The following is a 14,905-nucleotide window of genomic DNA, read 5'->3' as shown; positions in this document are numbered from 1 at the left end:
AAATTCATCCATTTTGTTGTCAACTTCTCAATCCTCCACTATGAGTTTCTATAAGGCAGGCATTTTAACTTTCGAGTAATAGCAAAATATATTGTATATATGTACTCTATAAATGTATACTTAGGCTGTTGGAATTCTACTGAAGAAAAGCAAGCACATATGCAAAGTGTTTAAGGAAGAAAATTCGGACAACTTGGCAGCATTTATCATTACTAACATTTCAGTCTTCCATAGTAAACTTTGAAATTACATTTTAATTTCAAATGGTTCTGGTTTGACAAGTTAACTCTTGAGACATCTGAGTATGGTATTATGAAAGAACAAAACTGTTCATCAACCCTTTATGCCAATGTTAATTTCTTTAAAAAGTAGGATTTTAATGTTTTTTATTCCTACAGTGACCCTTAAAATTTCTATGTATGCAATCACAAATGCACACACAAGATGCATTTATAAGCTTATTGTGTAGTTCTAAAGACAGTTGGGAAACCCAGTTTTAATTTTGTTACTGAAATAATTTAAAAATATATTATAGAACTGCCTCTTTTCAATCAACAGAAAGGATCTAGAAAGAGATTATACCAAGTAGGCACAATTTATTCAGGTTTATTAGTGTTAGAAAGATGGAGTTGCCTAACTCTAAATTGTAAAAAGTATTTTTACGTTTATTTAATTTTTCATCTTCCCACTGACATAAGAATACCATTTTCTTATGCCTTAAAACATGCATAATTTACTAAACAAAGACTAATTATGTACCTTAGCCATCGATATACTAAACTCTGGGAAACGATTTTAGCAAACATGCAGAATTTTCTGATAACCCTTGAGACTATGTTGTGAGTTATAACTTATCATCAGAGAAGGGCACTTACCGGCTTTTATTCATAAGGTCCGCTCCCCGTGCCTTGTAATAATCTAAATTGGGATGGAACTGGTAAGTGACTGGTCTTGGATTTCTCTAAAAGGAAAAGAAAACAGGCAAGAAATTAAAATGTAGGAAGCTATATATTCACTAACATATAAAAGGATAGAAGGTATTTTTATATTCCTTTAGAAAAACATATAGTAATGAAGTTTAATAATTAGTATGCTTGGGTTTTGATTTTATTGTTGAAGTTCTTTCTTAAGTGGTCTTAGTCCTGATAAAAATTTAAGTTGCTTAAATATATTGTCACTTGTTTCATAGTTGAAAAAGATTTATTCCTGTCGTTTATTTTTTATGATTTTGATCACTTTCAAATATGAATTTCAAAAATATGAGACAAAATTATATGAAAACTAAAAATTATGTGAGATGTAACACAAGCACAAACAGTGCTACAGGACTGAGAGACAAGGCTACGATTTGGACGAAGAGTAAAAATCACCATAGTTTTTGTTGACCTGAATGCTATGTAAGTCCACTAGATGGCACACTGAGTCTTTCTCTCAGAATAAATAAGTTATTACAGAATTCAACAATTCTTTTAAAGTTAGCAATTTTGATGTCATCTATTTTTATTTATGAATTTAATAAGTGCCCAAAATATGCCAGGTAGTAGAAACAGTAGTAGGATAGCCACTGAAGTGAACAATGCAAATTGACTAATGTACATTTTCATAAAAGTAGCAAAACACTGCTCTTTCTGGAAATAAATGTTATTTAAAACACGTAGAATTGTCCTTGAATCATTAGATTGGGTGTGTCTATTTAAATGTACTGTTATCAATTAACTCTTTTACTTAAATGTATCAAGGCCCTCACAGGCAAATAAAGTATACTTCTACTTCACAGAACTTAACATACAGCATAACTTAAATAAGTAGCATCATCTCTAAAATACTGAATTCCATATATTTTCCTTAAATTTTTTTTAAAGAAATAGACATGTTCTAGTATTTACCCAAGCATTTAGTTCAAGTAATAATTAGATCTTGGAACCAGAGAATGCACTATCCTTTGAGAGACCTATCTAGACACAGGCTGTATTTTAACTTAATAGAGAATTGCCAATATGCTCAGATATCAGTCTGTGGAGGCATAATCCCAAAGCACGGATACACTTGCATATAGGCATGGGTGAGAGAGGGAGATAAAATTGCTAAGGTTAAATAGTTTGAAATTCATCAAGCTAACAAGCTGCATCTTAATGGCCATGATGGACCTTTTCTTTTTCTGCTGAAAAGAGAATATTTATACAGCTCAACCCTTTCATATCTCTTCCAAGCCAGCCCTAATCATCTGACAAAAATGACAATCCCTTGATTTAGCTCCAGCTACTATTCCACTGGTTTGGTATTCAACACAGTTCTATAATAATCAGATCTGAATTGCCTTGATGAAGATAACTGATGCTTCCATGACTACCATACTATTATGTCTAACAGTGCAACTTTCCTCTTTCTAGGAATTACATAGGTTTCCTCGTGGTAGCTGATGACAACCTGGACCCAAGTATAATGGAGAAATAAAACAGAGGTTAAGGCCACCGGCAGATTGACAGTGCGTTTATGACTTATTTTAAAAATTAACTTACGCAGGGCTATCACTCATTACTAATTCTGCTCTTTATTCTCAGTACCTGGAAATACATTTTGTTTTCCTAATATAAAAAGCTTTTCTTCTTTGGCGTCCAACAAACTAATAAAGGATTATGTTACTTTTTGTAAGAAAATAATGAAAGAAGGGATCACATGAAACAGGTCTTTGAAACATCTTTATAAAGAAATGATAAGCAATTCCAGACACAAGTGCTGATATATCCAAGCACTTAAAGCCATTATTAGGAATAATGATCTAACTTGAACACATGAATGAAACTCAAGTACTGCTTTCACTGAGACCTATTTAAATTCCTAGGAGACTTACTGGTATCAAAGGGAGAGGTAGTTTAAAGTACCACAGTACTGGAAACAACAACAAAAAGAATAAAAACTATGATGCTCAAAACAGCATATGAAATACTAAGAAAATAAAATCCGAATTATTATTGAAAGGTATTCAATATGGTTTTCTGTTAAGAAGAGGATATTACTCCTAAAACATAAACAGACACACAGATCACAAATGTAAGCTTCATCTATACTTTAAGAAACAGGTAAAATTAAGTGTTTTATTGAATTGGATATATCCAAAACTATGAAATTTTAACATGCAGTCAATATAAAATTATAAGATATTTTACACTCTTTCTTTTGCATGAATCTTTAAAATCCAGTGTCTGTTTTACATTTACAGAACATCTAATTTGGACTAAGTGTTCTTCAAATGCTGGGTATCCACATGTGGCTACTGTACTGGTAGTGCAGAAGTCAGTCTGAAGTATCTGTAAACACTGAATATCTATAAAAGTCACCATGTGGATGCGAACGATAAACAGGGCATGGATGCTTTTATACATTCGACTCATTTTAGATGGTTCTTCAATTTACCTATTAATTATTCTCTTTTAATTAATTGTTGGTTTTATCTCTTCTGAGTAAAGTTTTTAAAAGTAAAAAAATTGAAATACCTTCTCACACAAACAAAAATAACTAAGAAAATAAGTTCAAAATATGATTAGATGAATGGAATTTTAACTTTATGAGGCTGAAACATTTTTTTTTAAATTAATTTATTTATTTATTTATACTAGTGTATCGTAGTCATTTTTTTTGTGTGTGTGCCGTACTGGAGATGGAACCCAGGGACATTGTACCTCCAAGCTACATCCCAGCCCTATTTTTTTTTTCTTTTTACTTTTATTTATTTATTTATTTTTTTTTTAACAATTTTTTTTATTGAACATAAATAGTATACATTTACACTATATTTGGTGCCCTCTCCCCCCGCCCCCGTTTTCTCCCCCCCCCCACCAATGGTTGGCCAGGTTAACCATGTCTTATTCATAATTTTACACATGTTCAGGTGAAGATGCTCCTTAATCAAGATCGGCCTTTCTCCTCTCCTATCTTTCCATTAAAACTTAGCTAGTATTTCCCCTCTAATATCTGGGGTCCTACTGGTATCCTTTGTGTTTTCTAGTTTGGGCATATTAGAGGAAACATGTGTATCTTCTCCTTCTGTGCTTGGCTGATCTCACTTAACATGATGCTTTCCAGGGCTTTCCATCTTCTTGCAAATGATAAAATTTTGTTCTTCTTTATGGCTGAATAGAATTCCATTGTGTGTATTTCCCACAGTTTTGCTATCCATTCATCTGTTGATGGTGATCTGGGTTGGATCCATATTTTGGCTATTACAAATTGTGCTGCTATGAACATAGGTATGCATATGTTGCTGTATTTCTCTGAATTCAACCCTTTTGGAAAGATACCCAGGAGTGGTATAGCTGGATCGTATGGTGGATCTATTCCCACCTTTCTTAGGAATCTCCACACAGATCTCCATAGTGGCTGAACTAGTTTGCACTCCCACCAACAGTGTAAAAGAGTTCCTCTTTCCCCACATCCTCGCCAGCATTTGTTGTTGTTTGATTTCTTTATGCTTGCTACTCTCACTGGGGTTAGATGGAATCTCAGTGTAGTTTTGATTTGCATCTCCCTGATGGCCAGTGATGAAGAACATCTTTTCATGTATCTATTAGCCCTTTGTATCTCTTCTTTTGTGAAGTGTCTATTTAGTTCATTTGCCCATTTCTTGATTGGGTTGTTTTGTTGGTGTAGAGCCTTTTGAGCTCTTTGTATACTCTGGATATTAGCCCCCTATCAGAATGGTGGCTGGTAAAGATCCTTTCCCATTCTGTAGGCTTCCTCTTTAGGTTATTGATAGTTTCCTTTGATGAGAAGAAACTTTTTAGTTTAATGTTATCCCACTTGTTTATTCTTGCTTTAATTTCCTGAGCTTTGGAGGTTTTGTTGAGAAAGTTACTGCCTGTGCCAATATGTTGTAGTGTTGAACCTATGTTCTCCTCTACTAACTTCACCGTCTCAGGTCTAATTTCTAAGTCTTTGATCCATCTTGAGTTGATTCCTGTGTTAGGTGAGATATAGGGGTTTAGATTCATCTTTTTACAAATGGCTAGCCAGTTCTCCCAGCACCACTTGTTGAAAAGGCTGTCTTTTCTCCAGCGTATGTGTTTGGCCCCTTTGTCAAAGATTAATTGACTAAAGATGTGTGGGTTTGTTTCTGTATCTTCTATTCTAATCCACTGGTCAGTATATCTGTTTTTGTGCCAGTACCATGCTGTTTTTACTACTATTGCTCTATAGTATAGTTTGAAGTCTGGGATTGTAATGCCTCCTGCGTGTTTCTTGTTATTGAGAATTGCTTTGGCTATTCTAGGTCTTTTCTTTCTCCATATGAAGTTCATGATTGATTTTTCTAGGTCTCTGAAGAATGTCACTGGTATTTTAATGGGAATTGCATTGAACCTATAGATCAGTTTTGGCAGAATGGCCATTTTGATGATATTTATTCTGCCTATCCATGAGCACGGGAGATCTTTCCATCTTCCAAGGTCTTCTTCTATTTCTTTCTTTAATGTTTTATAGTTTTTGTTGTAGAGGTCTTTTACATCTTGGGTTAGGTTTATTCCTAGGTATTTTATTGGTTTTGAGGTTATAGTGAATGGAATTGTTGTTTTTGTTTCCTTCATTGTGGATTCGTTATTGGCATAAAGAAAGGCCACTGATTTCTTTAGGTTGATTTTGTAACCTGCGACTTTGCCGAATTTGTCGATCAGCTCCAGAAGTCTTTTGGTTGAGTTCTTTGGGTCTTCCAGGTAAAGGATCATGTCATCTGCGAATAAGGATAATTTCACTTCCTCTCTTCCTATGTGGATTCCTTTGATTTCCTTCTCTTGTCTGATTGCTGCAGCAAGAGTCTCAAGGACTATATTGAAAAGGAGAGGTGAAAGTGGGCATCCTTGTCTTGTTCCTGACTGTAGCGGAAATTCTTGCAGTTTTTCCCCATTCAATATAATGTTGGCTTTGGGTTTGCAGTATATTGCCTTGATGATGTTGAAGTACTTTCCTTCTATCCCAATTTTTTGCAGTGTTTTTAACATAAATGGGTGTTGGATTTTGTCGAATGCTTTTTCAGCATCTATTGCTATGATGATGTGGTTTTTGTTCTTGGTTCTATTTATGTGGTGAATAACATGTATTGATTTGCGTATGTTGAACCAGCCTTGTTTTTCTGGGATGAAACCGACTTGGTCGTGATGAATTATTCTCTTGATATAGTTTTGAATGCGTATAGCTAGTATTTTGTTTAGAATTTTTGCATCTATGTTCATTAAGGATATTGGTCTGTAGTTTTCCTTTCTTGAGGTATCTTTATTTGGTTTGGGGATTAATGTGATACTGGCCTCATAGAAGGAATTTGGAAGAGTTCCATCTCTTTCAATTTCCCGGAACGTGTTATGAAGTATTGGTATTAGTTGTTCACTGAAGGTTTTGTAGAATTCAGCTGGGAACCCATCTGGGCCTGGGCTTTTCTTTGGTGGAAGAATTTTTATTGCCGTTTCTATTTCTTTGGTTGTTATTGGTTGGTTTAGGCTTGCTATGTCCTCTTGGTTGAGTGTAGGAAGGTTAACTGTGTTTAGAAATCTGTCAATTTCATCCAGGTTTTCAAATCTATTGGAGTATAAATTTTTAAAGTAGTTTCTGATAATGTTTTGAATTTCTTCACTATCAGTGGTGATATCTCCTTTTTCATTTCTAATTTTGGTAATTTGAGTTGATTCTCTTTTTCTTTTGGTTAGGTTGGCCAGGGGTTTATCAATTCTATTAATCTTTTCAAAGAACCAACTTTTTGTTTTATTGATTCTTTGAATTGTTTTTTTGTTCTCTATTTCATTTATTTCTGCTCTAATTTTGATGATTTCTCGTCTTCTGCTGGCTTTGGGAATGGATTGTTGCAGAATTTCTAGATCCTTGAGTTGTTTCATTAGGTTCTTTACTTGGTGGTTCTCCATCCTTTTTATGTGGGCACTCAATGCGATAAACTTTCCTCTTAGTACTGCCTTCATGGTGTCCCATAGGTTTTGGTGGGTTGTGTCTCTGTTTTTGTTTGTTTCCATAAATTTCTTTATTTCTTCCCTAATTTCTGCTCTTACCCATTCGTCATTTAGTAGTGTATCATTCATTCTCCATGAATTTGAATACTTTCTTTCGAGTTTCCTGTTGTTGATTTCTACTTTTATTCCATTGTGGTCTGAAAAGATGCATGGGATTATATTACATTTTTTGAATTTGCTGGTATTTTCTTTGTGTCCCAGGATGTGATCTATTTTGGAGAAGGTTCCATGGGCTGCTGAGAAGAAAGTGTATTCTGTAGTTCCTGGTTGAAATACTCTGAAAACGTCTATTAGGTCCATTTGGTTTATGGTTTCCTTTAGTTCTAAAGCATCTTTACTCATCTTTTGCCTCGAAGATCGATCCAGTGGTGTGAGAGGAGTATTAAAGTCTCCCAGAATTATTGTATTTGGGTCTACTTGGGATCTTATGTCCAGAAGGGTTTGTTTTACGAATGTGGTTGCACCCACATTTGGGGCATAAATATTTACTATCATTATATCTTCTTGGTGTATTGTTCCTTTTAATAAAAGGAAGTGCCCTGATTTGTCTCTTTTGATGTGTTTTATTTTAAAGTCTGTTTTGTTGGATATCAGGGTTGCTACCCCTGCTCTTTTTCGGTCACTGGTGGCATGGTATATCTTTTTCCATCCTTTCACCTTCAACCTGTGAATGTCTTTGGCTGTGAGGTGAGTTTCTTGCAGACAGCATATGTTTGGATTATGTTTCCTAATCCACATTGCCAGTCTATGTCTTTTGGTTGGTGAGTTAAGTCCTTTGACATTAAGTGATATTATTGAAATATGCTTTTTGTTTTCTGCCATTTTGTGTTCTGTCTACTCTTGGGTGTTGTGATCTTTCTTCTTTACTTAAATGGCCCACTTATTAACTTCCTCTCTTCTCTGATTCTGGAGTCTGCTTCTTTTTTCTTCCTTATGATTTATTTCTTTAAGAATTTTCTCTAGTGTTGGCTTTGAATTCATGAATTTTTTGAGATTCTGTTTATCCTGAAAGACTTTGACTTCCCCATTGATCTTGAATAGTAGTTTTGCTGGATAGATTAATTTGGGCTGGAAGTTATGTTCTTCCAGGGTCTGAATCACGTCGTACCAGTCTCTCCTAGCATTCCTGACCTGGGTTGTATAGTCTGGGGTGATTCTTATTGTTTTGCCTCTATATGTCACCTGTCCTTTTGTTCTCACTGCTTTTAAGATTCCTTCCTTGGCCTCTATGCTGGTCAATTTGGTTATTATGTGGCGTGGAGTGGTTTTTCTTTGGTCCTGTCTCAGTGGAGTTCTGTATGCCTCCTGTACTTGAAGATTCAAATCTCTTTCCATATTTGGAAAATTCTCTGAGATTCTTTCCTTGAAGATATTACATATGCCCTTGGTCTGTACCTCTATCCCTTCCTCAATGCCTATTATCCGTAAATTAGGGCGCTTCATATTATCCCATAATTGCTGGATGTTTAGGTTTTGTTGCTGTAAAGATTTCTGTATATCGCTGACTGTGTTTTCGGTTTGGGATGTACTGTCTTCTAATATTGATATTCTGTTTTCCATTTCATCTAATCTTCCAGAGTTTCTTTCTATTGCTGTCTTCATTTCACTTATTGCCTCTTTCATTTCATTCCAGACCTCTTTCTGATTCTTTTTTAGTGTTTCTATTTCATCTTTAACCTCCTCTATACTTGTTTTAAAACCTTTCATCATATTGAACAACAAGATTCTGAACTCCCCTTCTTGCATTTCTAGTAGGTCAGTATTCGTGATTTCTGCTGTCTCTTCATAACTCCTGGTTCTCATATTTATAGTGTTCTCTGTCCTGTTTTTCTGATTTCTACCCATCGTTCGTGAGTAATGTGTTTAGTCAAATCTTAATATTAGGAGTTTAGGAGTATCGGCCAGTCAGCTGAGCCTTTCCAGTGTTGAAAGTGGGTGATGTGGGAGGAGCTGGGGTGATGGGTAAAGGAGTCAGATTAGGTGGAGGATATGTTAGGTTGAGAAGGACTTTAAGTATGATAAAGTAATAACTTGCTATGAATGAGAGAGAGTTAACTACTAGGACTCTTGTTGTTAGTAGAGTAGTTATGGATATAAAAAATACTTTGAGTTTTAAACCATGAGGTATATTATGGGGAAAAGTTTTGGGGGAGAAATGTATGTAGGTTAGTGTGGGAAGGTTTGTAAATAGGGATGCTGGTAGGAGCAGACAGACATAAAAAAAAAAAAAAAAAAAAGAATCCCCTCAAGATACCAAGACTATTATGTAATCCAAGAAAAAGGAAGGTAAACCAATCAAAGGAGGAGAATGAAAGAAAAGGAAGGAAAAGGGAAGAGAGAGGAAAAAGGAAGAGGAATAAAATAAAAGGAACTAGCAGCCGTGTGAAATAAAAAAATAAGGCAAACTATCCAATGTATATATATATAAAACAACAAGTTAAAGTAAGAGAAGTTTGGATTAAAAGAAGAAAAAAAAAAAGAAAAAAAAGAAATCAGCAATAACCATACTAAAACAAAAGCACTTTAAAAGCAAAAGAAAACATAACATCCACATTAAAAGTAAAACAAACAGTCCTCCTTATTTACGCATATGGGGTCAGGTCCATATAATATGTGCGTATCTGATTGCTTGGTAGCTTTCAGGATACCGTCCAATGTCTCTTAGTTTTCTTTGTACTCTATTTTTATCTTCTTAAGTCACTCTGGGTGTTTGGACACCTTTTTCTCCTTTAGCTGCTTTAGGTTTATGTGTCCGGGTGTCTGGTTTCACTGTTATTTGATTCTGTACAGTTCACAGATTCTGCGAAATTCTAACCTGTGGTCAGCACATCTGCACTCACCACCCTCGCCTCCAGCCTGTGCTTCCCTACAGCAGGGGTGGAGAGTGACTAAAGTGTAATTGGAACTTCCCCCTGAGGTCCTGAGCAGTTTTTGTGGCCCGATGGATTTTCTTGTGTCTCTGGAAATTCCAGCTGGGCTAGCCGGTGTGGTCCCAAGATGTGCCCTGGGCAAATGAATGCTGGTTCCTGGGTGGCCACACTTACTGCCAGAGCTCTGCCTATTCCAAGAGTGCAGGCTGGATGCACTGTTAATACTGGACCCTAGTGAGAGTGGGTGCAGCTGTCTATTGCTGCTGGTATGTTCTTCCAAGGTGTATTGAGCTGTGTTCTCACTTAGAACTAAGCATCTGGCTACCAGGAGGTTGGGAATACCCCGCGGTGGGCTAGGGGTGCAGGGTAGGTGCTCAAGGGTCCAGTGTGCGGTGTCCAGCAATGGTCTCTGCGTCCCGCGGGACGTAGAGGCTGGGGGTGCCCCAAGGAGATTTCCGGGTCTCCCAGTGCTTTTGCAGCCTGGAGGGTAGGCTCTGGCAAGGTGGCAGGGGTTAGCCACAGAAGCAGGCTCCAATTTAGGAGGGCAGTGTACAGGCACTGATTACTAGTAGGGGACAGGCAGGATGCGCGAGGAGAGTGCTCTGAGGCTTGAGCCCTTGGTGGGGGGTTGAGACTGCGACTGCGCACACGCTAGGACCCCAGTTACTAGGGCGCCCTCAGGTACCTGTCTTGGTGCAGGAATCCGTGTGAGTCTCTGTGCCGATGTGATCCGGTCGCTGGTGGGCAGACAGAGTTCTGGTGGGTGCTGCTCGCTGCTTAGGATGCGGTCCTAAGTCCGTTTTTATTCCCGGATTATCTTGCCGTGGAAATATCGGGCAGGCAGCTCCTTGGACAGCTGCCAAAGCAGCCCGCGGCTCAGCGTTCAGGTCCGAGGTCAGATTGTATCTGCAGCAGGTCCCGTGTCCGATCTTTGTTCTTCTTGTTCAAGTTCAGGGTTCCGCCGAGGTACCAGGATGTGTTTTGGTTCCTGGTATGTATTTGTTTTGTTGATTTAGACACTGCTTTCTCAGTATTTAAACTTTATTTACTTCAGCTACTGAGAGGTGCTGTGTCCCTCAGTCGCCATTTTGGAAAAAAAAAAAGATGTTAGGTTTTTAGGCGCAAATAAAAAGGCGAGACCGGTGCGCCAAAAGAAAAAGAATTTTAATGCGGTCTCTCCCGGGGACCAGAGCTGGACCGCTCCTGGTGACCTCCGAGCTCCTCCAGGCTGAAACATTTTAAAATTAAAAAATTTCTTTTTTTCAGCCGGGCGTGGTGGTGCACGCTTGTAATCCCCGTGCTTGGGAGGCGGAGACAGGAGGATCGCGCAGGTTCGAAGCCAGCCGTGCTGGCGTAAGAGACCCTGTTTCAAAAATATAAAATAGGTCTGGGAGTGTAGCCTGGAGGAAGAAGGGCTTCCAGGAACCCCGGTACCACAAAAAAAAAAAAAAAAAAAAAAAATTCTTTTTTTCTTTTTAAGGATTTTTCCAAATAAAACTTAATAGAAATATAGGAGCTCTTCTTTTTAATCTTTAAAGACACAGAATTTTTCTCAAAAATAAAAACCACTAGAATTCCACATATATAAAATTCTGTATGTGAAGAAGACCAGACCCCCAGGGGCAGCAATTTCTTATTATACAGAACATGTTGATACTTTTAATATCATGTCATTTTAAATGCATTTCCAGAGTGAAAAATTCCGACTAAGGGAAGCATTTCTAAACCAGTGTACATTTTTAAGAATTAATTTTGTTTTGGTGCATTTGCTTTTGGAGGAAAGATAGCAAAATGGTAATCTATGTTATTAAACTCATACTGGGTCTGTATATAGAAGAAAAGTCTGTATCACTATACATAAAGATTCAGAAATCACAAATTTAGTCCACCCTGGATTTACAATGTCTTTTCTAGACCAAGCAGAATGGGCTTGAAATAAATCTTCTAAAAAGATTTTAGTTCGTTAACTTCCCAAATAACCATTCAACTCTTCTCTGTTAAAATTGTTGGAGCTCTTTTTAAAAGCTCTCTATTTAGCATTTTATTACCATTACTATTATTATTTTTTCCAATACTGGGTATCAAACCCAGAACCTAATACATGCTAGGTAAGTGCTTTACACTGAGCTACATCTCCAAACATTTTATTTTAATTTGTGGTTATATGTGTGTGTGCTTGTGGTACTGGGGACTGAACTCCGAGGCATTCTACCTCTACCTCTTAGTTACAATCTCAGCCCCCCCCCTTTTTTTTTTTGGTGGTACTGGGGGATGGAACCCAGGGGCTTTTCTACCTTCGGACTATTCTCCCAGACCTATTTTATACTTTATTTGGAAACAGGGCCTCACTAAGTTGCTGAGAGCCTCACTAGGTAGCTGAGGCTGGCTTTGAACCTGTGTGATCCTCCTGTCTCAGCCTCCCAAGCGCTGGGATTACAAGTGTATGCCACCACGCCCGGCACAATCCCAGCCCTTTTAATTTTTTATTTTGAAACAAGGCTTTGGTAAGTTGCCGAGGCTGGCCTCAAACCTGCCTCCCTCCTCTTTCAGACTCCCAAGTGTACCACTGCACCTCAGATAACCTTATTTTTTAATTTTGAGATGGTGTCTCTCTAAGTTGCCCAGACTGTCCCAACTTGCCATTCTCCTGCCTCTACTTTTGAGTGGCTGGAATTACAGGTGTGTGCTACCACATCCAGCTTCTCTTTATCATTTTATGCCAGTTACACAAGAATGCACAGGCCTAAGCTATGGAATTGACAGGCTGTATTTTGTCACTTATGGACAAAGTTACTTACAGATGCACAGCTAATAGTGGTAAAAAAAGAGTCCTATGAGGAACTATATGGAAAACCCAAACAAACTATGCAAAACCCATGTAGTATGCTTCTGACTTTCCAAAGTGCTCTTGTTACTTCAGCATCGCCACAAAACAATTTCTAAATATGTGTTTAATGATAGCAATCGCCGGGCGTGGTGGCGCACGCTTGTAATCACCGCGCTTGGGAAGCGGAGACAGGAGGATCGCGCTGGTTTGGAGCCAGCCTCGCTGGCTTGAGAGACCTTGTTTCCAAATAAAAAAATATAAAATAGGTCTGGGAGTGTAGCCCAGGTGTATAAGGGCTTCCAGGAACCCCAGTACCAACAACAACAACAACAACAACAACAACAACAACAACAAATGATAGCAATCAAGATTAACTGAAATCAATCTAATCTCTCAGTCACAGTTAACCTTTACTTCTGAGGTCTTTTATTATATGGTAGAGTAATCTGTTCCTTAATGTTCATGGAAGACAAACACTCCGGCTGGAACAAGTGTGACTGAATGGTGAAGACTCCTCCAGGCCGTGCTCTGTGATGGAAACCTGTAGATCACGATGTGCCCCTCCTCCCCTACACACCTCCCTCCTGTGGCAGCACTTCAATATTTTAAGTTGAAATTCATTTTTTTATGATAGTATAAAAATATTCAAATGCTAAATCACACTAAGAATAACTACCTACAGGATCCTGCAAAGAAGTACAATTAATTACAAGATGGTACATGACACATTTTCTGTTTCTAAGCCTGGTAAAATCAAATGATATGGAACTTATAAATAGTACTTCCTGGATTGACTCCCTAACTCCTTCCCTCACTTGAAGACTTATTTATTTATTTATTTATTTATTTATTGTGGTACTAGGGATGGAACCCAGGGGTATTCTACCTCCAAGCTGCATCCTTATTCCTATTATTTATTATTTATTTTTATTCTTTATTTTGAAACTGGGTCTCACTGAGTTGCAAAGGGCCTTACTAAGTAGCTGAGGCTGTCCTTGAACCGTGGTCCTCTGGTCTCAGCCTCCCCAGTGCTGGGATTAGAAGCATGTGCCACCAAGCCTGGCTGAAGACTTCTTTTAAATCAATATAGAGAGATTTCTGAGGAAAAGTTTCTGAAGTACTCATCCTCCTTCGAATACTACAGGATCTTTCAAAGGGTGGTTCTTTATGCATACACATAGAATTAAAAGGAGGAGAGGAAAAGTAATTCCAGTGATACTGGTCCTCATGTGAAAGCTAATATTATGTAAAGTTCCATATCTACAACTCTGTTTTTGACTGGGGAATTGAACCCAGGGGCATTCTACCTCTGAACTACACCCTCAGACCTATTTTATTTTTTAGCTTGACACAGAGTCTCACTAGGTTGCTGAGAATCTTGCTAAGTTCCCGAGGCTGGTCTCAAACCTGCAATCCTTCTATCTCGGCCTGCCAAGTACTGGGATTATGAGGATGTGCCACAGCGCCCAGCTAAAAATTTATTATTTTAAAAACAAAAGCCCTAGAAAAAGCGCTAAGTACTCCAGCACTATTAGAGTAGATATGACATTGCTCATCTGCTTTAGAGGCGCAGGATGCCTGGTGGGTGAGGCAGAGATTGGGAGGTAGTCAGTGAGGTTTGTACTGACTCCCGCTCCATCCATCACTGACTCCACAATGGTAAGGAGACGCACTCCTCGTTCTAGTTCCACCATCTGCAAAACTGTAGACAAGAGTAAGTGAAACAATAGAGATGAAGTGCACAGCACAGTGCCAGGCACTTGGTAAAAAGTCAATGAGATGGAAGCCGATTATTGCCCTCTGACACCAGTGAGCACTGGCAGGCCGACCTTGACTGAGCGAGTGGACGTGAGTTTGACAACCTAAAATCCATGATAGTAAACGGGTAGGGAGAGTGACATTTTACACTTCTGATAGTCATACGTAACAGAATAGATTCTGCCAAACACTATATTTTTATAGCAAAAACACATATTTAGGAAAATATATCATGTACACTGAATCTTGTATGTACAGAGATAGGCTGTCTTATTTCTCTGAATAGGAGCACATATATTTATAAATTGAAAAAAAATGTGTAAAATCACACCATGCTATTACACAGTATTTGTTAGCCTATGAGATCATAATAATCAAAGTGATTTCCTGAAGTATGTCCAAATTATTGTTATTTTTATAGTTTACTGGTATGATATTTTACTTTG

At 37.8% G+C, this 14,905-nt stretch overlaps 1 protein-coding gene across 2 annotated transcripts in view; it reads right to left on the bottom strand.

The window, feature by feature from the left end:
* Positions 1-14,905, bottom strand: part of TBC1D5 (TBC1 domain family member 5) — a gene marked incomplete at both ends in the record, with an annotated part of 350,595 nt that overhangs the window by 79,623 nt on the left and 256,067 nt on the right. For both annotated transcript variants that reach the window (XM_080715898.1, XM_080715899.1), the window contains one exon: positions 876-961. In XM_080715898.1, the coding sequence (XP_080572024.1) occupies positions 876-961 (86 nt within the window). The remainder of the gene's footprint in view (positions 1-875; positions 962-14,905) is intronic.

The sequence above is a fragment of the Muscardinus avellanarius genome (assembly GCF_963383645.1).
Source record: "Muscardinus avellanarius genome assembly, chromosome: 18".
Lineage (NCBI taxonomy): Eukaryota > Metazoa > Chordata > Mammalia > Rodentia > Gliridae > Muscardinus > Muscardinus avellanarius.
The sequence above is the reverse complement of the archived record's forward strand: the minus strand, read 5'-3'. Positions and strand labels throughout refer to the sequence as shown.